Source organism: Notamacropus eugenii, chromosome 2, assembly GCF_028372415.1.
Source record: "Notamacropus eugenii isolate mMacEug1 chromosome 2, mMacEug1.pri_v2, whole genome shotgun sequence".
NCBI lineage: Eukaryota > Metazoa > Chordata > Mammalia > Diprotodontia > Macropodidae > Notamacropus > Notamacropus eugenii.
The window spans coordinates 427,316,812-427,342,966 of NC_092873.1; the positions used below are offsets into that span (position 1 = coordinate 427,316,812).

The 26,155-nt window shown below is 39.2% G+C and overlaps 1 protein-coding gene across 3 annotated transcripts in view; it reads left to right on the plus strand.

The window, feature by feature from the left end:
* The window catches only part of KCNH1 (potassium voltage-gated channel subfamily H member 1), a 582,340-nt gene that overhangs the window by 137,781 nt on the left and 418,404 nt on the right, over positions 1 to 26,155 (plus strand). For all 3 annotated transcript variants that reach the window (XM_072637864.1, XM_072637862.1, XM_072637863.1), the window contains exon 7: positions 7,556 to 7,985. In XM_072637864.1, the coding sequence (XP_072493965.1) occupies positions 7,556 to 7,985 (430 nt within the window). The remainder of the gene's footprint in view (positions 1 to 7,555; positions 7,986 to 26,155) is intronic.

Sequence of the window (26,155 nt, forward strand, 5' to 3'; positions counted from 1 at the left end):
GAAGAGCTAGGATGTGAACTGGAGCTTTCTGACCCTAAATCTAGTGCTCTGATCACTGTACCTTGTGGCCTTTCTGGATATATGCCTTCTCTTTGTTGTGAGTGCAGATAATTGAGAACTGCAGTGTATGCATTTGTTAGTAGAAACTTCCACAACCCTGTATCTTTTTACACTAGATCCTCTAACTGAAGTGGAGAACCTGCAGCTTCGAGGCCATATGTGACCCTCTAGGTCCTCAAGTGCTGCCCTTTGATTAAATCCAAACTTCACAGAAGCCTGGCATGTGTAATCATCTTGGACTTCCTAAGGGCCTAATGCAAAATCCTTTAGCCAAAACTTTCAATGAAATCAATGGGCTTTTTGCCAATAGAAAGTGACAAGGTGATGCAATTTACTCATCTTAAAGCCCAATGAAGGGCCCTCAGATGATGGAAAGATGCAAGGATGATAAAGCTACAGCAGGCAGATTGATTAATAATGGTTTCCCCTTTGGAAGACAAGCCCCAGAGATCAGTATTCAAAGAAAGAGGGGAAATAGTTGGATAAAAGAATACTTACCACTCTGAAACCTTGAATTTTCATCAATCAGAAACTTGCTGGATGTGACAATGGCAGGAACCAGAAAATAGATTTTTTTTTTTTTTGGCCCTAGAAAGAGGGGAAAAAACCCCTTATGGGTGTAGTTTCACAACCAAATGCACAATTTGCTTCATGGTTAGATGTGTAAACACAAAGAAAGTGGATGGCTTTAAGTAATTTTCCTAATCTCCTTCAAATGATTGTTTTCTTTGGAAACTCCAGATGTTCCTTTTAGTTACATTATCGGATTAATAAGTAAATGGGAATGCTACAAGTCTTTCTCCATTGCTGATCACAAACACTTATACATAGCAGCAACTCCACAGTTCTGAAAATTAGTCATGGGACTCACAACTGATTTGTTCAGTAAGCTGACAGTTGCATTCCAACTCTGTTAAGAACGCATGCTTGTGTGGAAAGCATATAATAGTAACTAACTCATATTTTCTGCTGCATTAAACAAGCCTAAACTAAAACTTTGAAGCAGTGGAAGGAAAGCAAATGATATTTAAGCTTCAATGAATCACTTCCAGTAAAATGCAGTGAGCCAAATTATTCAATCATGCATTGGTGCAAATTATGCATTTCTTATATCAGTTGTTCTATGTGAGAAGTTTGTGCTTAAAATCATTCCCAATTAAAAAATAAAAATATTAAATGACTATAATGGACCCAGAATATTGGTATTAGCAGGATTATCCTCTCCCTTTTCAGTTTCAATAAACCCTGGTGCAAATAGGATAATAGGATCAAAGATTTAGTGCTAGAAGAGATGAATCTCAGCTTCTACATCCTCTGTCCTCTCTGGATTTTTGTGACAGATAGTTCTTGCTTTATGTAAATTTGCATTACACAAATTCAACTTTAAGTAAAGAATTCTAAAAGAAATTTGAATGAGGGAGGATTCTGAATGAAGATCTGATTGAGCTGCTAGTTGCAAAGATTGCAGAAGAAGAATTGCTTTGGAACCTGAGGTCAAACCAGAAAGGTTCACAATGAAACAGTTGGAAGAAGCATTTCATCATTTGAGTGAATTTTTTTTTCTCGTATTGAAAAGATGGATTCAAACACTTCAAGATTTTTAAAAGTTCAAAGAGTAGTTGAGGATAACATTTATTGCTTGTTATTCACAGATATAAAAGGGGAAAAAGTCACTGTCCAAACATCTCTCAACAGCTTCATAAAAAAAAAAAAATTGGGCAGTCAATCAGCAGTGATAAAGGCTAGGGGCAGTGGATGGGGAGGGGGGCATCTTACTGTATATTTTATCATTAACTTTACCTTTGATTTCATAATTCTGTTTTTATCATGGTAAAATATTTAATATGTCTGCATTTTAGTGAATTTTATGACTTGCTTTTTTTATATAAGCTAAGAGAAGTGGGTGGGTAGGGGCAAATTTACATTAAAGAAAAATTGCTTTACAGAGAGTTCTGGAGAATGGTCCACTTATGTAAAGTGGAAAGTGCCTGTACTACTTTCCCTTGGTTGTCTTTCTCCTCTTGTTCAAACGTCCTTGTTTTTGTTGAACGTACTAATATTCTTTCAGACTCCCTGGTTTTTAAACCTTGACTTTATACAGTATTCCTCATTATACATCATCCCACAGATCTAGTCAATTGCTAAATTTTGCTTTTTCTACCTTAATATTTCTCACATCTGAACCCTTCTCTCTGCTCACACAGCTACCACCTTTGGTCAAAACTCCCTCACCTCTTGCCTAGATTATCACCATAGACTCCCAAATGGTCTCCTTGCCTCACATATTCTCCCTACTCTGGTCCCTTCTACAAACTGCAGTGAGTAATTTTCCTTATTTCACATCTGTCCATATGATCTCACCTACTTAGTTAACTCTAGTGGCTTCCTATTGCCTTGGGGATAAAGAATAAATCCCTCAGTTTTGGAAGAAATTCCTCTGTTTAAAGCTTTTCCCCAGTCTTTCTTTCTAGCCTCATTAGACATTACTCTTCCTTCTATACTCTATGATTCAGCCAAACTGCCCTCTCCATTCCTCATAACAAACAATCCACCCTCTGTGCCTGTGCCTTTGTACCTGCTACCCTTCATGTCTGGAATGCCCTCCCTCGAAGTCCCTTACCTCTGCCTCTGCCTGCTTCTCTCTTCCTTTAAGATGCAGTTCAAGCACCATCATCTGTATGAAACCTTTCCTGATCTCCCTAACTTCTAGTATCCTCCCTCCTGTACTACCTTGTATTTAACTACTTTGTTGGTGTCATCTTTCCTCATGGCAGAGGCTAGAATGCAGCAGTTGGAGTTAGGAAGATTTGTATTCCAATCTTGCTTCAGAACACATTCTAGCTGTATGACACTGGAACAAGTCACTTAATCTCTCAATGACTCAGTTTCCTGATCTGTAATATGAGGATAATAAAAGAACCTACTTCACATCTGTTGAGAGGATAGAATGTTAACACATGTTAATAGTTTGTAATCCTTTAAAGACTATGTAAATGCTAGCTATAAGTATATTTATTTCTTCACTTTCTGCTGTATACACATAAGCATGCATATGTATGAATTTGTTATTTTTCCTCTTAAAATGCAAATTCATATGGATTATTTCATTCCTTGTGTTTATATCCTCAGTGCCTAGCACAGTGTCTGGCACATAGTGGATGATTAATAAATTTTGTTGTTCATTCATTTCAGTCGTGTCTGACTCTTTGTAACCCCATTTTTTTGTTTTGGCAAAGATACCAGAGTAGTTTGCCATTTCCTTCTCCAGCTCATTTTACAGATGAGGAACTGAGGCAAAGAGGGTTAAGTGACTTGCCCAGGGCCATATACAGCTAATTGAATCAAAAAAAGAAGAGTCTCCCTGACTCCAGGTCAGGGACTCTATCCACTGTGCCACCTAGCACTCCAGTTAATGAATGCTTGTTAACTGATTGGAAACCATTTAATCCATTCCATTTCCCTCCAGATGAGGAATCTGAGGCAGACAGCAATTAAGTAACTTGTCCAGTGTCACCTACCTAATAGATGGCTAAGGTGGGATTTTGACTTAGGCCTTCCTGATTCCAAACCTAATATACTCTCCAGTGTATTATGCTGCCTCTTGTCATGCATTTCTTTATTCTAGATGGTACCTGAAGAGTTTACTCTATCTATTATTGTGTCCTAGTGAATATCCCAAAGATCCCAAGTTATGAAAGATTAGGCAATAATTTTTATTCTCCATTTTGTACATGTGTTCTTACTCTATGAACGGAGTAAAAGCCTCTGAAGAGTTTCACTTGAGAGAGGCCAGACCACTGAATAAATTGAAGAAGCCATCATCTATTTTCTTTTGACCCTACAGATGGATAACCAAGCTTCTAGCATATCCAACTGATTGAATAAGCTGAATGATACACATTTACTTTAGCTACAGACTCAGGTGGATTATTGGGTTCCAAAAGCCTTTCTGGCCAAAGGTCATTTTTTCAGAGGTAATTTGGCATAATAAAGAGAGGTCTAGGTCTGGACTTTAAAAGCCTGGTTCAAAGCCAGGCTTTCCTACTTATTCACTGTGTAATTTTAGGAAACTCTCTTACAATCACTACTCTGCCTCTGTTAAATGAGAGTGATGGGCTAGTGTTTAGGCTCCCTTCTAGCTCTAAATTTTGTGATCGCAGTAATTAAGGCAATTGCTATAACTTTTCCCTTCTGTTCACCCCGATCTGGAATTATGGGTACTTCATACTCCAAAAGATGTGGCAGAAAATTCTCTGGAATTATAGATTTTCTTAAAGAAGCCCCAGGGGGAATGTGTTTTTGTGGCATATGGCAATATTCTCTGTAGAAATATTTTTAGTGTTCTGAGAGGGGGAAAAGTGTGGATAATATTGTCTTTCATTTTCAAGGGCCACTATATTTCAGAAGATATGAGAAAAAATTGTGTTCATAACTAATAATGCTTTTTAAATAACTAGAGTTCCAGCTGTTAATGTTGTAAAAAGGAAAACATGAAACAAGTAGGGTATTGGTATACACCAATATTGATAACGTCATGAAGATAGGAAGATGATATAACATTCAAGGACAGATATGTGTGAGCCCAAATCACTGACTGGTTTTGCCCCAGGCCACAAAATCATTAGTTACATTTCTGAGAATTACTGCTCTGAAAGATTTTCTCTGTGTCTGCTTTATAGATAAAACTAGAGTTCCAGTTCAGTCCTCTATTAAGTACCTACTACAAGGAAGGGACTAAGAGAAAGTGACAAAGATCCCCATCACTCAAAGATTTTACTTTCTCTATGGCAGGAGGCACTGTAAAACATTTACACAGGGGAGCACATATAGAGTGAGAGGAAGTATGGTGTGGGAGGGCTGAAGTCAGAGAAAGATTAAAATTTTGCCTCTGATACCTGTTGGCTGTGTGATCTTGGGCAAGCCATTAAATTTCTCATTACTTCAGGTAGCTCTAAGATCATAAGCTTCACAGGAGGGTCCATTTTGGAGTTCTTGTCTACATCAAGGAAAAACCCAGATCAAGACCAAAACCAAAGCAAAACAAAGACCAAAAACTGTATGGTGATGGTGCTCATAGAATGTGAAAGGTAGAAAGCCCTTTAGAGATCACCCAATCCAAACCCCACATTTTACAGATGAGAAAACTGAGGATAAGAAGTCACTTAAATGGTGTAATTTCAGGTCTGTCAAGAAGGAAGGGTCCTTCACTGCTTCCCTAAAACACTTCCTCTACCCAGCGAGCTTATAGCTGAAATTCTACAATTAGAAACTGTTTTTGGCATTATAATCCATTAAAATGCAGAGTTTAAGAAAGGGAGAGGTAAAATGCAGTAAATCATCTCACATAAAAGAGGCTAGAAAGAGCTTTTACAAAGGAGGGGAAGAGATGGAGAGGTGAAAGGCGATAAAGTGACCCTTATTCTTATTGGATTTGGTTTAAGGAGGGAATAACACACATTCGATTGGGTATTACCTGCAGGAAGGTGGGGGGATGGGGATAGTAGAGGGAGATAATAGAAGGACTGGCAGATTGGGGGAAGGGTAATTAGAAGCAAACACTATTGTGGGGGGACAGATCAAGGGAGAGAATGAAATAGATGGAGGGTCGGACAGGATAGAGGGAAATGTGGTTAGTCTTTCACAACATGACTGTTATGGAAGTGTTTTGCATGGCTACACACGTATGATCTATGGTGAATTGCTTGCTTTCTCCATGAGGGTGGGTGGGGAGGAAGGGAGAGAATGTGGAACTCAAAGCTTTAAAAGTGAATGTTAAAAATTGGTTTTGCATGTAACTGGCAAATAGGCAAGGAAGTATAGAAATCTATCTTACCCTACAGAAAAATAGAAGGGAGGAGGGTAAGAGAAAGGTGGGGGGGGGGGGGGGGTGATATAAAAGAGGGCAGGTTGGGGAAAGACATGGTTGGGGTACACACTGTCCTGAGGTAGGGGGAGAGATGGGAAGAAAATTTGGAATTCAAAATCTTGTGGAAGTGAAAGTTGAAAACTGAAAATAAATAAATTATATTAAAAATCATTTTAAAAAATGCGGAGTTTACTAGGAGAGGTATTAAGCCTTAATCAATTACTCATTTATATATCCTAGGGAAGGAGAATTTCAGTTCCTTTCAAAAAAGAGGTTTTTAATTAGGGAGTGTGGAGAGAAGGTGAGTGCTTGGATTAGGCATAAGGAGATGATAAGGAGGAAGGTGTAAGCTGGACTTGAACATGCAGTCCCACTGAACTCAAACAGTTATTTACCTATAAGTATAGGTAGGACCAGTGACAATGAATACTTGACAAGCTGAATAGTAAACTTTCAGTCATCTAACTAGCAAGCTCACCTCTATATGTGGCTGTGGCTGTTGTTTTTTTAAGAGTAACAAAAGACCCCTATTAAAATAACCTGTGTGGATATATGCGTGGGTATGCATACACATACACATATATTTATTTGTGTGTGTGTTTAATGTGTGTATATATATATATATGCACATGGACATATCTATGTACGTATATATATATGCACATGGACATATCTATGTACGTGTGCATGTATGTACACACTCACACATATCTATCTTATTTAGAAGGTTCAGTAGATGTCAAGTGTATTGACAGGAGTGAAAGTATCTGTACATTTACCTACTGCTTCTGAGTTTAACTGACCTTTGGTGGAGAGGGAGTTAGTAAGTGTTCAGAATAGTGGAGAAATGCCTGTCTCTCTACAGGGCAAAGTTCATCTTAGCTTGGGCTATTTGCTTTTTGACAAAACAGTGATATTTTTATACAGGAGACATTTCCTTATTTTTACATCTAACTTTTTAAAGCATTTTTAATTGTGTTAAGGTTCTAGAAATAGAGATGAAAAATGAGAAGCTCAAGGTGACTATGGTGAGTGGGTGTATTTTAGCCTAGCTGCTTTGTAATTTATTTTATGTTTGTATAATATATCTAGAGCTCTCTTGGGAGACAGTTATTTGTAGAATAGTAACTGTCTTTAAAGGTTAGATATTCACCTATCTTCTGAAATAGAGGACTTCTATAAATTTCCTTCAGGATATCTCTTCTAGCATTCCATGACTAATAACTGGGTAATTAGTTGTGGTTACTTGACACAACATTAAGATCTAACTTGGTTTCTAGCAAAGACGGAAGCCAGAGCTTGGGAGCTATGGTATGCCTTTTCCAGAATTTTGACTGTCAGAAAGAAGACTTCAAAGTTCCTTTCCTTATGACTCTTCATGACTCTCCCCATAAAATTTAAGTGCTTTGAGGTCAGAAACTGCTTTGTTTTTATCTTTGTGTCTTTAGTGCCTAACACATAGGTGTTTAATAAAAGCTTTTTGAATTGAATTGAATACAGCTGATTGGGAATGGGATGCCCACTTAGTGGCACATCCGTAGGAAGCATTTCCAATGTGAGAAATCATAGTTTCAGAGCCAGAATTATTACTTTATGAGTGTCTCACACTATTTTTTACTTCCTCCACAGGGAATCAGCAGCCTGTTTAGCTCACTGAAAGTTGTTCGACTCCTCCGCCTGGGACGAGTGGCCCGCAAGTTGGATCACTACATTGAGTATGGAGCTGCAGTACTCGTCCTGCTGGTGTGTGTGTTTGGATTGGCTGCCCACTGGATGGCCTGTATCTGGTACAGCATCGGGGACTATGAGATTTTTGATGAAGATACAAAAATGATCCGTAACAACAGCTGGCTCTACCAGCTGGCTATGGATGCTGGGACACCTTACCAGTTCAATGTGTCTGGCCTGGGAAAGTGGGAAGGTGGCCCAAGTAAGAACTCTGTCTACATCTCTTCCTTGTATTTCACCATGACCAGCCTCACCAGCGTGGGGTTCGGGAACATTGCCCCCTCCACAGACATAGAGAAGATCTTTGCAGTCGCTATAATGATGATTGGCTGTAAGTACTAGAGGTACTCAGTTTGTGATTTCATGTTTGGTCACACCTGATTAATGGATACAGAGTTCTGGCTGGGAGAGCTATGAAAAAATATGTTTTTGTTCTAGTGAGAAAAAAAAAAACCACCCAGAAACAAACAGACCGGGGAGAAAAGCCTGATGTTGAGCTGAGAAGTATCATGTTGACTAATAAACATGGATAGATTGAAGAACAGCCCTAACGTTTGATGAGGAAGTTTGAATTCTAATTAATTGTCCAGATGTTGTTCTTTACATCATGATTATCATCACCCCACAGAGGGGAAACAAACATTTCTTGTAATTGGATTTTTGGGAGGGAGGCTTGTGGAACTAGTGGAAATGGCTTCAACTGGGAAAGGATATGCATCTGAGACACTGGGGCTTCCTTTGTAAAATCCTCCATACAGCAGCACTTAATGTTTTCTGGGGTCTACCTAGCAGAGTAGTTTGAGTCCACAGTGGACTAGGAAAGAACTGTTCTGGTGAGAGTGTGGTTGTGGAACCTTTGGAAAATAGGGGCTCTGTGTCCACAAGCTTCCCATTTGACTCATTATTTTTGAGGTGGGAAATTGCTGCTAAATAGCTCAACCAAGCAGAGAAAAGCTGAATTGTAACAGCGGCATTTCATGGAAACCTTGAACTCAGTGTGTATTTGACAAAATCTAGCTAGCTACACTGCTCAGGTCCTGTAGTGGGCAGTGAGTGGATTTTCTTGCTCCCTCAATTGTCACTTATACATCCTTTAACCTCCTGTTTGCAGCTGTCTCCTTAGCAAAGACTGATGATGAGCCTTTTGCAGCTAGCTTAATCCTAAAACCCTTCACTGGATTAGGAGGCTGGAACAGCATTGGCTTTAGAGTATTTACAGAAAGTATCTAAAGGGGTAATTGATTTGTAGAAAACCAGTGCCAGAGATGCTTTTGAGTTCACTCCTTACTTCAAAATGGATTTTAATAGAGATGATTGCCTGACCATGGGAAACAGTGCTAAGCATCTGTGGGTGGCTAATTGGTTCAACTTAATTAGAACTCAGAGGTGTTTTCTCATGTAGTGTAAAAAGGATTTAAGACCCTTGTTCTCCAGAAACAATTTCTGGCTTAATAACACCTGTTTATAAGGCAATCCCCGCAACATTTTTTTGGTTCTTACAGAAGTTCAGAGTATGGAATAGAAGGATCCCCATCCGTTAGGGGGCAATCACTGCCCTCTAATAGAACAGACACATGCCTGTTGATTGATATGTCATTATTTTAAATAGAGAAATATGCCAATGAAATAGAGCCAGTCAGGGATTGTGTTGGGAGGAGAAAATGGGTATAGTTAATCCAAGAAGGCTTTCTAGTTTAGGGAGGCTTCCCAGCAATTCTCTAGCTTGAAGAAAGGAGGAACGTGGAGGCATCGAAGACTGGGGAAAGGGTGTGGATCTGCACTGATTGCCTGTGTATAGATCAAAAGGTCTGGTTCTTCCCCTCACCCCAAACAATATGATATGAACAGAGCTATATCCTGTCATGTATCAGTGATTTAGTTGATGACATTTTTTTAGTATCTGCCTTTCCTCTTTCTCATCTCTCCCAGAGCTGGACAAATGTAGTATTGGTTAAGGTTGTTTAGAAAGGAAGATTCCAATGTTAATTGTTGGTGTGTTTCACGTGCTACAGCAATTTGGTTGTTTATAGGACATCCTCTTGAGGCAAATGAGATAGTGTTTATAATATAGATTATTTGTAACTGTTCTTGTAGATTTGTGTTCCCTAGAAAAAGTTTGCTCAAGGATATACTACTGCCTTCCTTCCTGAAATTTTGCCTGCTTTGATATAATGCTCAACAAGTTCAACAAGCCCTGATGAGGTGACTACAGTGTGCACTGGATTGTCCTCATGATTGTCAGCTTTTGGTGATATGCATATATTAGGATTAAGTTCAGAAAAATGTTCAGCTATCTAAATAGGAGAGTACTTCCTACAATGTGTCTCCATTAAAGTTTTCTCAAAATGTATTGACATTCCAGGAGTGTCGCATTTATTGAAAAACACTAGATCCAAGAGACAAAATTTCCTCTAACCAATGCCCCCCAAACTGTTAACAATACATTGTATTCTCAATTCTTGGTGTAGCTAAAACACCCAAACTATAATAGGCAAAGGGAGAGAGAGAGACTTTTTTCAGATGTAGTACCTACCCTCATGGAGCTTCTGATCTAGGAAAAGGATAGCAAGGATACACAGAAAATTGCAATACATGATAATTTCTGATGATTATGTTACAGAGGAACAAACAAGGCCACTATGGACTTAAGACCTTTGTTTTCCCAGAAATGATTTTTGGCTTAATATGTGAGGACCAAAAAAGATCACAATGGAAGTGCTATATGAGTTATATATTACAGGATGAGTAGGAATTCAATAGACAAAGAAAGGGAGAATGGAAATTCCAGGCATGCTTCACACTGGAGAAGTTAAGAGGAAAAGGACTCACATATATAAAAATATTTACAGCAGTACTTTTTATTGTAACCAAAGACTGAAAACTAAGGGTTTGCTGGTCTGTTAGGGAATGGTTAAACAAATTATGGGATATGAATTTAATTGTCACAAGAAATGACAAAATGGTCAGATTCAGGGGAATCTTGAAAGATCTCTGTGAACGGAAAGAAAGAAAGGGATAGAGAGGAAAATAGGAAGGAAGAAAGGAAGATGAGAAGGAAGGAAGGTAGGAAGAAAGGAAAGAAGACAGGAAGGAAGGAAAGAATTTTAAAAAATTTTTCTTAGTAGTATTTTGTTTTTTTCCCCCAATTACATGCAGATAGTTTTCAATATTCACTTTTATAAGATTTTGAGTCTCAAATTTTTTCTTCCTCCTTTCCTCCCCCCTCCCCAAGGTGATAAACAATCTGATATAGGCTACACATGTACAATTATATTAAACAAATTTCCACATTAGTCATGGTGTGACAGAAGAATCAGAACAAAAGGGGAAAACCTCAAGTAAGAAAACAACAAAAAAGAAAAAATAGTATGCTTTGATCTGCATTTTGGACTCCATAGTTCTTTCTCTGGATGTATATAGCATTTTCCATCATGAGTCTTTTGGAATTGTCTTAGATCATTGCATTGCTGAGAAGAGCTAAGTCTATCAAAGATGGTCGTTGTACAGTGTTGCTGTTATGGTGTACAATATTCTCCTCGTTCTGCTCACTTCACTCAGCATCAAGTCTTTCCAAGTTTTTCTGAAATCTACCTGCGCATCATTTCTTATAGCACAATAGTATTCCATTATATTCATATGCTACAATTTGTTCAGCCATTCCCCAGTTGATGGATATCCTAATTCTTTGCTGCCACAAAAAGAGCTGCTATAAATATGCATCCTTTTCCCTTTTTTGTGATCTCTTTGAGATACAGACTTAGTAGTGTTATTGCTGGATCAAAGGGTGTTCACAGTTTTACAGCCCTTTGGATTTAGTTCCAAAGTGCTCTCTAGAATGTTTAGATCAGTTCACAACTCCACCAACAATGCATTAATGTTCCAATTTTCCCACATCTTCTCCAACATTTGTAATCTTCTTTTTTTGTCATATTAACCAATCTGATAGGTGTGAGGTGGTACCTCAGAGTTCTTTAATTTGTATTTCTCTAATCAGTAGTGATTTAGAGCATTTTTTTATAAGACTATAGACAGCTTTAGTTTCTTCATCTGAAAACTGCCTGTTCATATCCTTTGACCATTTCTCAGTTGGAGAATGGCTTGTATCATAAATTTGACTCAGGTTTGTATATATTTTAGAAGTGAAGCCTTTATCAGAGATACTGGCTATAAAAAAATATGTCCCTGCTCTCTGATTTCCTTATAATCTTGGTTGCATTAGCTTTGTTTGTGCAAACACTTTTTAATTTAATGTAATCAAAATTATCCATTTTGCATTTTATAATGTTCTCTATCTGCTTGGTCTTAAACTGCTCCCCTTTCCATAGATCATTCCTTGCTCTCTTCATTTTCTTATAGTATCACCCTTTATGTTTAAATCATGTACCCATTTTGATCTTATCTTGGTATGCAATGGGAAGGTGTTGGTGTATGCCTAATTTGTGCCATACTATTTTCCAGTTTTCCTAGTAGTTTTTGTTATATAGTGAATTCGTATCCCAACTGGTGGAGTCTTTGGGTTTATCAAATAGTAGATTACTATAGTCATTGACTATTGTGTGTTGTGTACCTAACCTATTCCACTGATCCTCTATTTCTTAGCCAATACCAAATAGTTTTGATGATTGCTGCTTTATAATACAGTTTCAGATCTGGTATGGCTAAGTCACCTTCCCTTGTGTTTCTTTTCATTAATTCTGGAAGAAAAGGATATTTCAGAATAGGAAACAGTGAGCAAAGACAGGAAAGTACAAGGGTTGTTTTGAGGATCCTCAATAGCTCCATTCAATTGGATGATATGAAGGGAATTTGTATCAGATAGGGCCAGAAAGGTAGGGTAATGTCGTATTGTGCCTGGCAAAAATATCTGAACTTTGATTGAAGGAAATAGGGAACCACTAAAGACTTTTGAGCAGAGAAGTGACATGCTGAGGTCATTCTGGCATTTCTCTGAAAGACAAATTGAAGGATACACTCATTCAAGAAGAGAAAACTATTAGTAGACTACTGTAGTAATCTATTCAGGTAGTGCTAGGGATGTTGGCAATAGTGATATGAGGGAAATGTTATGAGAGAGCTTTAGTGTTTACTGAAAATATTCTCTCTTAATCAAGTGGACAATGAATTTCTTTTGCCTTTAAAAATGGAATCAGCTCACATTTTGTATAAGGGATTATGTGACTAGGAGTATAACCACTTTATACTGAGGACACCAAGTCACAGATATTTATGATTGTTCTACTTTGTCAAATTTGCCTTAAAAAAAGATTATAATCCAATAAAGTTGTCTGTGCACAATGTACTAGGGATTCTTGTAAACTTACTTTTTGAACAAAACTTGTAAAATGGAGCAAATACAGTGGTTGATATGTGCTTTGTGATTTAAGAGAGTCTCCTTTGTAAGTTGCTCAAAGTTCTATATCTTTGTCATGGATGGGATGCAGGTATGTGTGTATGTGTGTGTATGTATATGTGTTTTCATATCTCTTTATTGTGTGGCTAGCAGCATTGGATTGAAACCCACTGTTCTGCTCCCTCATGACATTTGGCACGAGTTGAATTATGCAAAGTGAACTTCACTGCTACTTTCTTAGGTAACATTGATTCATAGTGCTCACGATCAGTCTCCAAATTACAGAAATAGATTCAAATTCTTATGAAGTTTAGGTTGGAGGATTATTATCCCTTCCTCCAGTTTTTATTTTACACATTGTGCGCAAATGGTTTTTGTACTCGTTCTTGCCTCTGGTAGATATACACCATCCAGGGTATGTGGATGTCTCTCCTTTTGTTGCTTCTTCTCCAGTATGAAGTCTGCTTTTTTCATCTCAGTGCTTCTTAGTTGCTTCTGCAAAAGATGTGGAAGAACACAGAAGAAAGGGGGAATTCAAGTTATCTACTTTGCTTCTTGTTCTCAGTTATGGTAAAATAGTTGGTTATTGAGATGATGAAAACTATTGGTTAAAATGAAGTATCATAGGGTAAGCTAGATGGTGCAATGGACAGAGCACAGGCCCTGGAGTCAGGAGGACCTGACTTCAAATATAGTCTGAGATACTTGCTAGCTATGTGATCTTGGGCAAATCACTTAACCCCGATTGCCAGAAGAAGGAGATGGAGAAGGAGAAGGAGAAGAAAAAGGAAGATGAGGTATCACAACAAGATTGGTGGATTCTAGTAATTGATGTTTATATTCCTTAGTTATGTTCTCTATACCAGATGTAGATTAATTATGTACTTCCTGTCTTGGAATTATTTGACTGTTTAGTTTGCGTATGCCTTGTTTCTTCTACTGGATTGGGCACTTCACATGGGTAGGTCTCATGCCTTACACTTTCTTTGACTGCCACAGAGCTCCTAACAGCATGATCCTGGGTATGTAGTAGGTGTTCCATAACTACTTCTTGAATGAATGATGAATTTCGAGTTTTATGAAGGAAAATTCAGATGGGACTATCACTCTGGCTACACTCACACACATATAATATGCACACATGCATATATCTACATATACACACACTATGTATGTATATATATACATTTACATGTGTGAAGGTATACTCATATACATATATGTGTGTGTTTATGTATATATGTTTCTTTAAGGTTTATAATGTACTTTACAAGAATATATTCATTCAATTCCTTAAGAGCCTCAGAGATAGATAATCAACCACTGTGACATGTGTTTTACAGAGAAGGAAGCTGAGTCTTAGAGAAGATAGGTGACTCATCCATGATCACAAATGACAAAACCAAGATTCCAATGGTTGTTCAGAGAGTGCAGAGACCCAGTTGTATTAGTCCAAGCCCAGTTCACTTTACAATGTAGTATACTGCTTCAATTCAATGGAACAAACATGAAAGTGTCTATATGTTTTTAGTCACTGAAATGGGGAGATAGAAAGTTGAGACAAGGTCCCTTCCTTCATGGAACTTGCACGTAAACAGACATGAACATTTTAACTACTATAACTTATCAGTATCTTTCTCAACTCATGATGATAAATAATTCATATATTTGATATGTTCCTCCCGGCTTAGGAATCTTTGCCTGCCTCCGTGTTGCTCATTGGTTGGCTGATTGATTAGAATTACAGAATGTCAAAGCTAGAAGGAATCTTAGAAATCAGCTAATCCAGGGGTTCTTAACTTGGGGTTCATGAAGAGATTTCAGGGGTCTGTGAACTTGAAACCTTCAACATTTTGGTAACTGTATTTCAATATAATTGGTTTCCTTTGTAATTCTGTGTATTTTATGCATTTAAAAAGGGGTCCATAGGTTTCACCAGACTGCCAAATGGCTCTATGACCCAAAGATGGGTCAGAACCCCTGCTTTAGTTTGGCTCTTTCTACAGAAAGGCAATCTGACCCCTTAGTGAAAAGACTTGACTAAAATCATACAGCTAGATAGACTCAATGCTGAGCCTCTTGTGTCAATAAGAAACCTATCTGGTGTCAGTGATATAGACTCTAACTTACAGGCACATGGAACAATGCTCATCAGTCTGTACCGGGGCACTTGAACTTTTGCTTCCTTAAGGTTCAGAGAGGTCTAGAGAACTCTACTATTTGACTTCATAGCTCTATTTACTCAGAGTTACCTGGATTTACTTATTTCTCTTCCTTCCTTCAAGAATACATTGCCAGCAACTGGGATTGGTATTACTGGGGTCCTGCATTGTGCTTTGAGTCTGAATAGATTCAGACCCAAAGACCTCAATGACTTCCACCCAGGAATCTAGAGCGCACTCCCTCTCAGACATAGCCTGGCCTGAAGTTTGCCTTTGCCCTCTCATTGTCTGAAACCCTGCAGACAGAGATGGCCTAGCATCCCATTCGTTTATAGACTCTTCTGGGAAAGGCTGCAGCACAATTCAAGAGCTGAGGTTCACAAAAATCTCTGCATGAGTTATCTTGTTTGAGGACTGCTAGAATCCAGCCAGATGGGTGCTATTATTCTCGGTAGCTGGTTAAGAAAGGAAAAATGCCATCAGTCACTGTTATTGTAGCATAACCCTCATGGGTAGCTGAAGATTTTGTGTCCCCTTTGTGAATGGGGGCACAGAGAGTAGCATGCTAAGACAAAAGGCCCCTAATCCCAAAGCAAATGTTTTAACAATGATTGAGTGTCTTCTGCGTGCTGTATCCCAAGTAGTGAGAGACAACAAAGAAATATCAATTAAGCACCTACTATGTGCCAGGCACTTTACAAACATCATCTATTTTGATCCTCACAAAAACTCTGGGAAGTAGCTGCCATTATTCCCATTATACAGTTGAGGAAACTGAGGGAAAAAGAGGTTGAGTGACTTGCTTAGGGTCACACAGTTAGTAAATATCTGAGGTAAGATTTGAATTCAGGTCTTCTTGACTCCAGGCCCAGCTCTCTATCCACTGTACCACCATATTACCAAGCTGCCAGAAGAACAAGATGGTTTTCTTTTAATGTAGGGCATGAGTTCCCCAGAGGCTAGGAAGATGTCCTTAGGAAATTCTAAGCATCTTAGGTGCTTCATAAATATTCATTGACTTCACTTGTAGTCTGAGAGTCTGAAGCTGCCCTGGAATTGGGAATAGTTGTTTAGTAGGATTAGCAAAACTTCCTCTGCTTCCCCCCTCTGTTTCTTGCCAACTGCCTACAGAAACATCCCAGGAACCAAACTTAAGGGAACATCATTCCCAGTCTGGAGCATGTTTGGAGGAGAGCAACCAGTATGGTGATAGACCTTGAAACTGAGAGATACAAGGATAGGTTGAAGACCTGACAAAAGTTAGCCTGAAAAAGAGAAGGCTTAATCTTCTAAAGGAAGTTCATGATAGCTGCCTTCATGTATTTATAGGACTGCTATGTGGATGAGAGGTTAGATTTTTTCCAGAGGGAAAAACTAAAAGTAATGGACAAAAATTTATGGAGAGGCAGATTTCAGCTCTACAAAAGGAAAAAAAAATTATTATTGTTATTATTTTTTAGCAATTTGAACTATGAAAAAGTTGAATAAACCACCTTGGAATGTACTGGTTTATCTAGAATAATCTGGATGACTACTTTTTTGAGAAGGGGATTCAAACTTCAATTAAAGGAATGGTTTTGAGATCCTTTCCAACTCTGGGATTCCATGAGTTTAGCCTTTTTTCTTAATCCATGGAGAAATAAGTCTATAAGACTTCCTCAGGGAGATTCAAAAAGTTAGTAGCAGAAAAAAGACTAGAATCCAGGTCCTTTGATTCTGGGTCCAGTACTTTCTCCCCTCCACCCCATCATTAAGACCTCCAGTTAATATGGAGAGCCCTAGAGGTTTCCTTTATCCCCCACATACAGAATGATGTATATAATAGCACTAGTTTAAAATGTCAATTTTAAACCTTTGAAAGTTTGATAAGAACACTGAAGGGGAGATAATTGTGAAGGATCACTACTTTTCTTTCTCTTCTACTTTTGGACTGGTTTTATTTTTAAGAATTTTCTCCATATATCTACTTCACCTGCCTCTCTGCAACTTCTACTCATTGTTTCTAGTTTTATCCTCTGTGATAGAACAGTTGTTAGATGGTATAGTAGAGAGAGTTCTAGAAATGAAATCAGGAAGATCTGAGTTCAAACTTTGCTCCTAACATTTATTATCTGTGTGACTCTGGATAATAATCATATTGACAATAAAAATTAATTATCATTTTAAAGTTTTCCAATTGCTTTGCAAGTACCATTTCATTTAAAATCACAACAACCCTGGGAGGTTGGTGCTAAAACTATCCCTATTTCACAGATGAGGAAACTGAGGCAAAGATAAAAGATCTTTCAATTTCTATTTGCCTCAGGTTGCCATTTTGTAAACATGAGGTTAAAAATAGCACCTGTCTCCCAAGGTTGATGTGATGATTAACATTATTTTTAGAAATTGTAAAAGGACTTTGCAAACCTTAAAACACTATGTAAATGTAATTTTTGCTGCTGCGGCGGCTACTACTGCTTCTGCTGTTACCACCACCACCACCACCACCAGCACTGTTGCTACTATTACTACTATTAAATACATCTAATTCCTCTACGACATGATAGCTGACCCTTTAAATATTTGAGAATGGTCATCATGTTTTCTTTTCCAGATAAATGTCTCTAGTTTGAAGTGATTTTGATTTCTTTCACCATCCTGGTTCAAGTCAATCAAGATGTCTAGAGGAAGGCCCCCAACACATCAAGTAGACTCTCTGAGAAGGAGTTATGGGAGAACATGGATAAGAGCTGGGTAGAATGAAAAAGGATAGGAGGGTTGTGGTGTGCATGGCAAATGATGAGCAGCTTTTCCATGTCCTTTCTAAAAAAAAAACAAAAACCCCAGGTGGCAAAGTAGATAGAGCACTGGACCTGGAGTCAGGAAGACCTGAGTTCAAATTTGGCCTCAGACACTTACTGGCTGTGTGACCCTGGGGAAGTCACTTAACTCTGTTTGCCTCAGTTCCTCTAAAATGAGCTGGAGACGGAAATGGTAAACCACTCCAATATCTTTGCCGGGAAAACCCCAAATGGGGTCATGAAGAGACAGATATGACTAAAAAATGACTGAGCAGCAACAGCTAAGTGCCAGGCACAGTGCTAAGCCAGAGAACTAAGCATGCTATTCCAAAAGCAGCTTGGCCAGCCAGCTCCCAGCATGTCTCTCATTGCCCTTCTACTGTATGTCCTGCTTCTTCTAATGCAGTCTAAAGATCACTCTGACTTTTTTTTGGCTGCCATGTCATACTGTTGACTCATCTTGACCTTGCAGTTTATTGAAATCCCTATGACTTGCCCACATGAACTCTTATCTAGTTGTACTTCTCCCATTGTTCACTTTTACAACTGATTTTTTCATCATTAGGTTTGTGCCATATTTCTGGCTTGTCTATCAAGATTTTTTTGGAGGGGGGACAAAATTGTCTCAAGGTTGTTACTCATTAAGTTAGCTCTCTTGGTATTTGTAATCCACAAGCATATCTTCATTCAAGTCATTGATAAAAGGGCAAGGTATATTTGAGGGACAGTAAATAGATCAGTAAGCTGATGGTATGTAATGGAATTGAGGACAATCAAAGTCGATTGGACCACATTGTGGAGGGTATTGATTTGAATTTTATCTTATATGAAGTGGGAATTATTGAAAGCTTTTGAGATTGGGAAGGACATAAGAGGAAGGAAAGCTTTGTTTTAAGGTTAACCTGGCAGTGACACATAGTGCTGGAGTAGGGGAGAGCAGGGCAGTAGAGAGATTGAAGGAAGAAAGATCTTGAAAGTGAAAAACCAAGGATTAACAGAGAATCTTATGAAATACTGGAGGGAAATTAATTTGCATATCCCTTGAGGTACCTTAGATCAGTTAAGCTTGAGATAGCAAGGCACTTGGTAAGGAGTTTATCATCAGTGACTTGTGGGCATGTTCAAGGTGGGGGCATCTTTACTCTCCCCTATTCTGGGTTTTTGTGGCAGCTCACTTCTGTGTTCTCCCAGACTCCCACAGCTTCTGGCTCCTTGCTGCCAGTCATATTGCTGTGCCTTCCTATTTTCTGTCTTTGCCCACTTTAAACCTGCAGTTGGTCTCTGTAGGGGAAGAGGCGAGCAGGTTAACCCCTTTAGGCCTGTAACCTGCTACATAAAGGGCAGACTGGGAATGCCAGAGGCTGGACGCTGCATCTTTGACAAAGAGCGATGGCAGAAGAAACTTAAAGACAGAGACAGGGGCAAAAAGAACCCAACTTCTGTTGCATATGGTGAGATATACCTGTGTGAAGGGAGGTATCAGAGCTATCTCCTATTATAGATATAGAACTAGGGAAAACTATCCATCACTCTCTGCTTTCCACTTAGGGAAGCAGAGCCAAAGCAGAAAGAGCCTGATGTGAGGGTCTGTTGAGATTTCCTTCTGTGACTTGGGGCTCCTAAGCACTTCAGATCTCAGTCTTTCCGCAAGGCAATTGCCTCAGGTAACAAGCTTCATTTATCCATTGCACTCCATGAATTATACATTGTATTGAGGGACCTTGCTGATTTTAAAAAAAATAAAACTCTTAGATTTCAAATCAGCTGGTTTCAATGTAGAAAATTCATGGGGCAGAAGACTTAATTTTTATTTCCAGGATAACACTGCTGCTTTGTGGAACAATGGATCTGGAGGCAGAGGTGGTTGTTGTTCAGTCGTGTCTGACTCTTTGTGACCCCATATGGGGTTTCCTTGGCAAAGATTTTGGAGTAGTTTGGCATTTCCTTCTCCAACTCATTTTATAGATGGGGAAACTGAGGCAGATAGGGATATGTGTGTTCAAATCCCAGGGCTGACATTTGCAAGTTGTGTGACCTTAGTCATTTTATGTTTCTATACCTCAGTTTTGTCTTATATAGAATGAGGAGGTTGGACTAGCTTGTCCAGTAAGGTCCCCTCTAGCTATAAGTTGGTGATTCTGTGGTCTTAAGTATCACTCAGTTACTGTTGATGATGCCGAGATCTTGGGGGCAATTTCTCATTCATACCAGTCAGCTCTGAATGGAGCAAAGTTCTCTTCAGGCTAAATGCTATATCCTTAAACTGACTGGGTATTCCATAACTACCATTGGTTACAAGAAGAAATGGTCATGGAGTACAGAGGGTGTTAGCTAAACCTTCCCCAGGGGCAGCATCAGGTAGTAGAAAAAATCCCAGATTATAAATCAAGAGGACCTGGGTTCCAATTGTAGTCACTTGGGTGATCTTGCACAAATTGCTTTTTGGTTTGTTTCCTAATCTAACTTTTTAAAAAAAAAAAGGGTTGGGTCAGGTCCTTTCCAGTACTAAATACTGTGAACTAAAGTGCATTTTGAATTGAGACTTTTTTCCAGGCAGAAACATAGGCATATTCTTTCATCTTCAACGCCTCTGTCTAGCATGCTGCCCAGAGTGTGGAATGCAATGCTGGGTACTTTTGATCATAGGGCTTATCTCCTCTGACCCTTTCATTTTCCAGAACAAGTTGCTGAGGACCCGATCAAAGCCAAAGAGTTAGGAAGCAGTAGAGTTAAGATCTTTGACTTTGTCTAAATCAGTTTTCTACTTGGCCTGACTGCATCACTTCCCCCATAACACCACCTTACTGCCAGTGGGTCCCTGTCACCTCTAGGATTTAATAGACTTCTCTATTTGGCATTCAAAGCTCTTTTATAACCTGGTCCCAACCTACCTTTCTAGTCTTTTTACACATAATCCCTTTCCCACACTCTAAGGCCCAGTCAAACTGACCATCTTACTGCTACTCTGCAAGAGTAAATAGTATTTCCTGCCTCTGTGTCCCCGTACTGGCTGTCCTCCATGCCTATACCCTCTCTCCTCACCTCCATCTCTTAGAAAATAGCACCGTGCATATAGAATGTTGAACTTGGAATCAGGACAACCTGAGTTTAAAGTCCACCTCAGACACTTCCTAGGTGTGTGACTCAGGACAAATCACTTAACTTCTTCCTGCCTCCATTTCCCCATCTGCATTATGGGGATTATAATCACACCTACCTCTCAGGGTTGTGGGGAGAATCAAATAACAGATAACACAAATGCAGTGCTTTGCATGCCCTTTAGTGCTATATAAATGCCAACTTGTAGAATCACCAGTTTCTTTCAAGACTCAGTTTGGGCACCTTCTTCTACAGAAGTCCTTTTCTAATGCCCTGATCTCCTAGTTTTTGTCCCCAAATTACCTCTTCACTATTTTATATCTGTTTTGTATGTGCCTATCCACAAAATACCTTTATATGCCTATATTATCTCCTCTCATAATAAGTGAGCTTTTGGAGTCCAGTGACCATTTTATTTTTAAATGATTATTGACTGATAGATTGAATCCAGTGTTCTTTCCATTACATCATGGCATAATTCCTTCTTCTTTTTTGAACTTTATTGGTTATGGATTTATATACATAAGAATGGTACGTATATTCAGGGGTGTTGATGAGAATGGGAATTGTGATGAAACAAAATTTCCTCTGTACAGTGATCTCTTAAATCTCTTTATACTAAAAATATACATTTTTTTTTATTCCATTTACTCCCTTACTATATGTAACTCCCATGGACGACTTTGTCTTTGCCTACCTTTTTATCTGTCTGTAGAGTATCCATCCTTTCACAGGGTAGATGCTGGAGAAAACTAGACTGTCAAGGCCAATTCCATAAATTATCCCAGGCAGCAACTTGCAAAATGTTTCCATTTTCACTTTTTCCCATTGTTGTTCTCCATTTGTGTGTGAGAATAATTTTAGCTTGAAGCATCCAGAGGTCTGGCTCTGAATCATAGCTGTGTGGTGATAAAGCCCTGCTGTCACAGAGAGAGGCTGGCAAAGAGACTTGGTAGCAGAAGCAAAATCAGAGAGTTGTGGGGGTTTGCATGTGTTTAAGAAAATGGAAGCATCCCTGTAAAATTGCTGGTGTTCTGCTTGTAGCAGAATTTCTACTTGGTTGGATGATCCTTCTGTTTTTCACTCAGACTCTTTGAGGGCAAGAAAAAGTGACAGGGTAGAATGACCCTGCCATGAAGGAAAGAATAATTCTCTGAATCAGGAAAAGAGAACAGGTCCACATACACAATACCAAGGAGCCAGTAGCTTGGAGGTCTGAACTAGGCGGTAGAGACAGGCAGGTGGAAGAGTGGGAGGGAAGATAAGAAGTCCCTAGGAACAAAAAACCCAAGAGATTGGAGTGGAAGCTGGATAGAGCTCTGGAGAATATGAAGGATCAGGGTTTGGTTAGTTTGGTTATTTTGATGTCTCCAGAGTTATTAGGAATTAGAGCCCTGGAAGCAAGCAGACATGTGAAGGTAGCCTTGGGGTGAACCTGGCAATATGGAGTGATGAAAATAATATGGATGGATGGATGAAAGTGTAGTTATTTTCACTGTTGTTTTAAAAGACCGGTTCTCTCTATCTCTCCCAGATCAGAAGTGCAGGGGCTACTTGTGGGCTGATTCCACTAATCACCTATTCATTGCCTCAGAACTTTTGACCTACACTTTTTCTGACCTGGGAAGGTCTGCCCCTCCTTAAGCAACCTGGTGGTCCTTTGCTCTCAGGTATGCACATTATTGAATGTTGAACTTAATGTGGACATGAGGTCAACATAACTCAGAACTACTCTGCTCAAAAAATCTGCCAGTCTCAGGCTCTTGCAGAAGCTGGTATTATTGGTGAACACCACTATGTCATGTTGTGGTGGTATTTTTAAAAAGCCCCAGTGCTTGGCAGGGTAGTCCACTGAAAGCCATTTGATTTATCTTGGGATAGGCCATCATTCTCTTTCCTCTAGAAATTGTGAGTCCACTCCCAAAATTGGAGCAGAAAAGAATAGGGTTTGTACATTGTACACAAGGGGGTACAGTTAAAAGCTGAAAATACATAATTTCTTCTCTCCTGTGATCCTTAGAAACAAGGAAAGAACTAGGACCAACAGAAATTCACACATTTCCCAAACTTCCTCTTAGTCAATAATTTCAGCCTCCTTCCCCACCAGGGAAATTTGCAGCGGCAGCTTATTGGTCTGAACTTGTTATTTCATTGCTTCAGAGAACTCATAGTGTGGAATATATCTTTACCAGTGCATATTAGCAACTGTTCTGTTACTTGTAGTCTTGGAGAGTTTCCTAGGACACTGAGAGGGTAAGTGAGATGTCCAGGGTCATACAATCTATATGTGTCAGATGTGGATTTTCCTGACTTGGAGGCCAGCTGTTTATTGACTATACTAGTGGTTTCCAAAGTGAGAGATGTGGCATGATCCCAAAAGGCATATATTAACCAATCTAGGAGTGGGAAGTTGGGTTAGATTGCCATGCTCCCTGCAATACCTAATCATGGGATTTGTCTTCAACGCAAGCACACCTACCCTTCACTTATCATCCCTCAGTACTCCCTTCTCATCACTCCTACTACTGTGCAAATTCTTAACCTTCTTCCCTTTCTAAACCAACTTTAGGACTCAAGGCAAAGATAACCTTACTACTACTGGAGCAAAAATGGCAGCATCTACACAGATGTTTTTAGGAAAGTGTACCAGCCTCCATCCTCGAAGTCCAAGGTATCTTTCCCCTGCCCCACAGATCACCTTGTACGAGGACAGACACCACTGAGAGGATGGGCTCTGTACAGCAGGGCAGTGGCCAGTGAATGAGTCCCCTATCCCCAAGTTTTTGTTTTGGGTCAGACAGGATGAGTCACACAATAGTATCTACCTATAAGTTAAATCAAGTCAATAAACAATTATTAAGTACCTACATTGTAAGTACAGGCAATGTGCTAAGTGCTATAAATACAAAGCAAGGCAAAAGCTAGTAGTCCCTGCCCTCAAGGAGTTCCTAGTCTAATGGGGAGACAACATGAATATAGGATAAATTAAAGATAATCAACAGAGGGAAGGGAAGGCATTAAGAGAGATCAGCAAAGGCTTCCTAAAGAAGATGGGGTTTTAACCGGGACTTGAAGGAAGCCGGGGAATCCAGGAGGTAGAGAAGAGGAGGGAGAATACCGAGCATGGAGGAGAGTCAGTGAAAATGCATAAAGTTGGTTAAAAAGCAAAAACAACCACCTCCCAAAAATATATACTGGGAATGCATATTTAAACAGTTTTTACTCTTTGGAGACAATTGGATTATGCCATCACCAATTCGCATTTCTGTAGTGCTTTAAAGTTTATGAAGCAGTCACTCCTGGAAGGTATTTGAAAGTTCCGGCTTCTCTGAGCCTTCTCTCTGAGGTAGGAGTCAAAGAAGCACGCAGGCCTAGATAGACAACAGAAGAAAGGGAGAGAAAAGCTAGGAACTTGGAGGGTCCAAAGACTGGATGGTTCCAGAGACTGGTGATCTACAGAGAAGAGGTTATTATTGCTAGCTGAGCCCTTATGTTTGCTGGGAAATATAAGCCTCAACCTCTTAACTCAAAGAAGTGTTTAGAATATTAGATTTTTAAAACTCCCAATAAATACTTTATATTATGAAATTTTTATATGGAAATAATTTCTTACATGTAAAATAATCAAATATTCTGATTGTAGAGCAAATGGAAACTTACAATATAGCAGTCACATTCAGTATCAAATGAACATGAGTTGGTCCCAGAATTTAACAGGAGGAAGGAAGTTGACTAGATTGTTTTGGGGGAATTGTGTATAACACTGACCATCCTGGCCCCCATTGCATGAAGGCCAGGTAGGCTACATTTCACCTCCCTAGAGGTTCTCAGGTGTCCTTCAGGTGTTGGGGTATCTATAAGCTCTCTGCAAATGACTGTAAGTCCAATGATGAATTGCTCCCTCAAGTGTAGGGGGCCCTTCCATCTTAGTTACATTTAGTCACTAACAGATAAGATTTAACAAAGAAATCTTTATTTCAGAAGATATAATCACAAGTATACTTCCCAAATATGTCAGAGGCATAATCCTCCTCTCTCTGCATCACCTCAGTCTCTGGGAAGGGGGAAAAGATCAGGGTCAAAGCTTAGCTCAGTTTCCATAGCACTCAGTTCCAGGTTCAAGTTCAAAAACTCTTCTGGACTCAAATGTCAGGCACTCTGGCTTCTGAGATCTGCCCTGATGGGCCAACTGGCTGCAATGTCCCACCTACAATTCTGACTACAAGGTTGTCGTGGCTCAAAATCCCCAGTCTGATAGGAATTACCCACCTGTAGCTGAAACTAAGAAGGGCCAGTGAAAAAACCCCAATAGGATCATTTTAACCTCCTCTTCTTCCCCCTGCCACCCCATCTCCCCAGATTAATTCTTAGAGTTGGGATAAAAGAGAGGGAGAATTGGTAAAGGAATTCCTTCTCCTCTCACTGGTTCAGTTCATGGTTCCCAAGTGAACTATGATCAGGAGGAATCAGAAGGAGCATGCAGGAAGGAACACTGGTTAAATGTGTAATGCCCTTTAATAAACCCTAACTTCACTCAGTTGAAGATTCATCTTTTGAATACTGACATTCCCCCATAATGCTCTGTGGTTGTAAATCTTGGGACGCTATATATAGTCTTCCAGAAAATAACGCGACCCCAAGGACAATGGAGAGACATGTAGTAGGCCTAAGTGGGCTGTAGCATATTTCCAATGATGCCTTATATAAATGCCTTATATAAACAGAATGGCTTTTCCAGTGTAGTTAGAATGATGTAGACCGATAGAGAGACTGAGAGTTTCCAGAAATACCTCAAAATATAAAAATACCTAAAGAAGGAGTTCTTAATAGTTTGTGTGTGTATGTGTACGTGTGTGAGTGTGTGTGTGCGCATGCATGTGAGTGTGTGTTGGACTCCTTTGACTGTCTGACCCATTCTCAGAATAATATTTTTAAAAGGATTTAATAAAAAAATAGAATTGTAAAGGAAATCAATGATATTGAAATAGTTTTAAATTTCAAAAAAAGACAAATTCAGAGATGCCAGAAGAAGAACCCCTCCCAGCATGTGGATCAGATACATAGATAAGAATCATACAGGATGATAATGTATGGATGGGTTGAAATGATG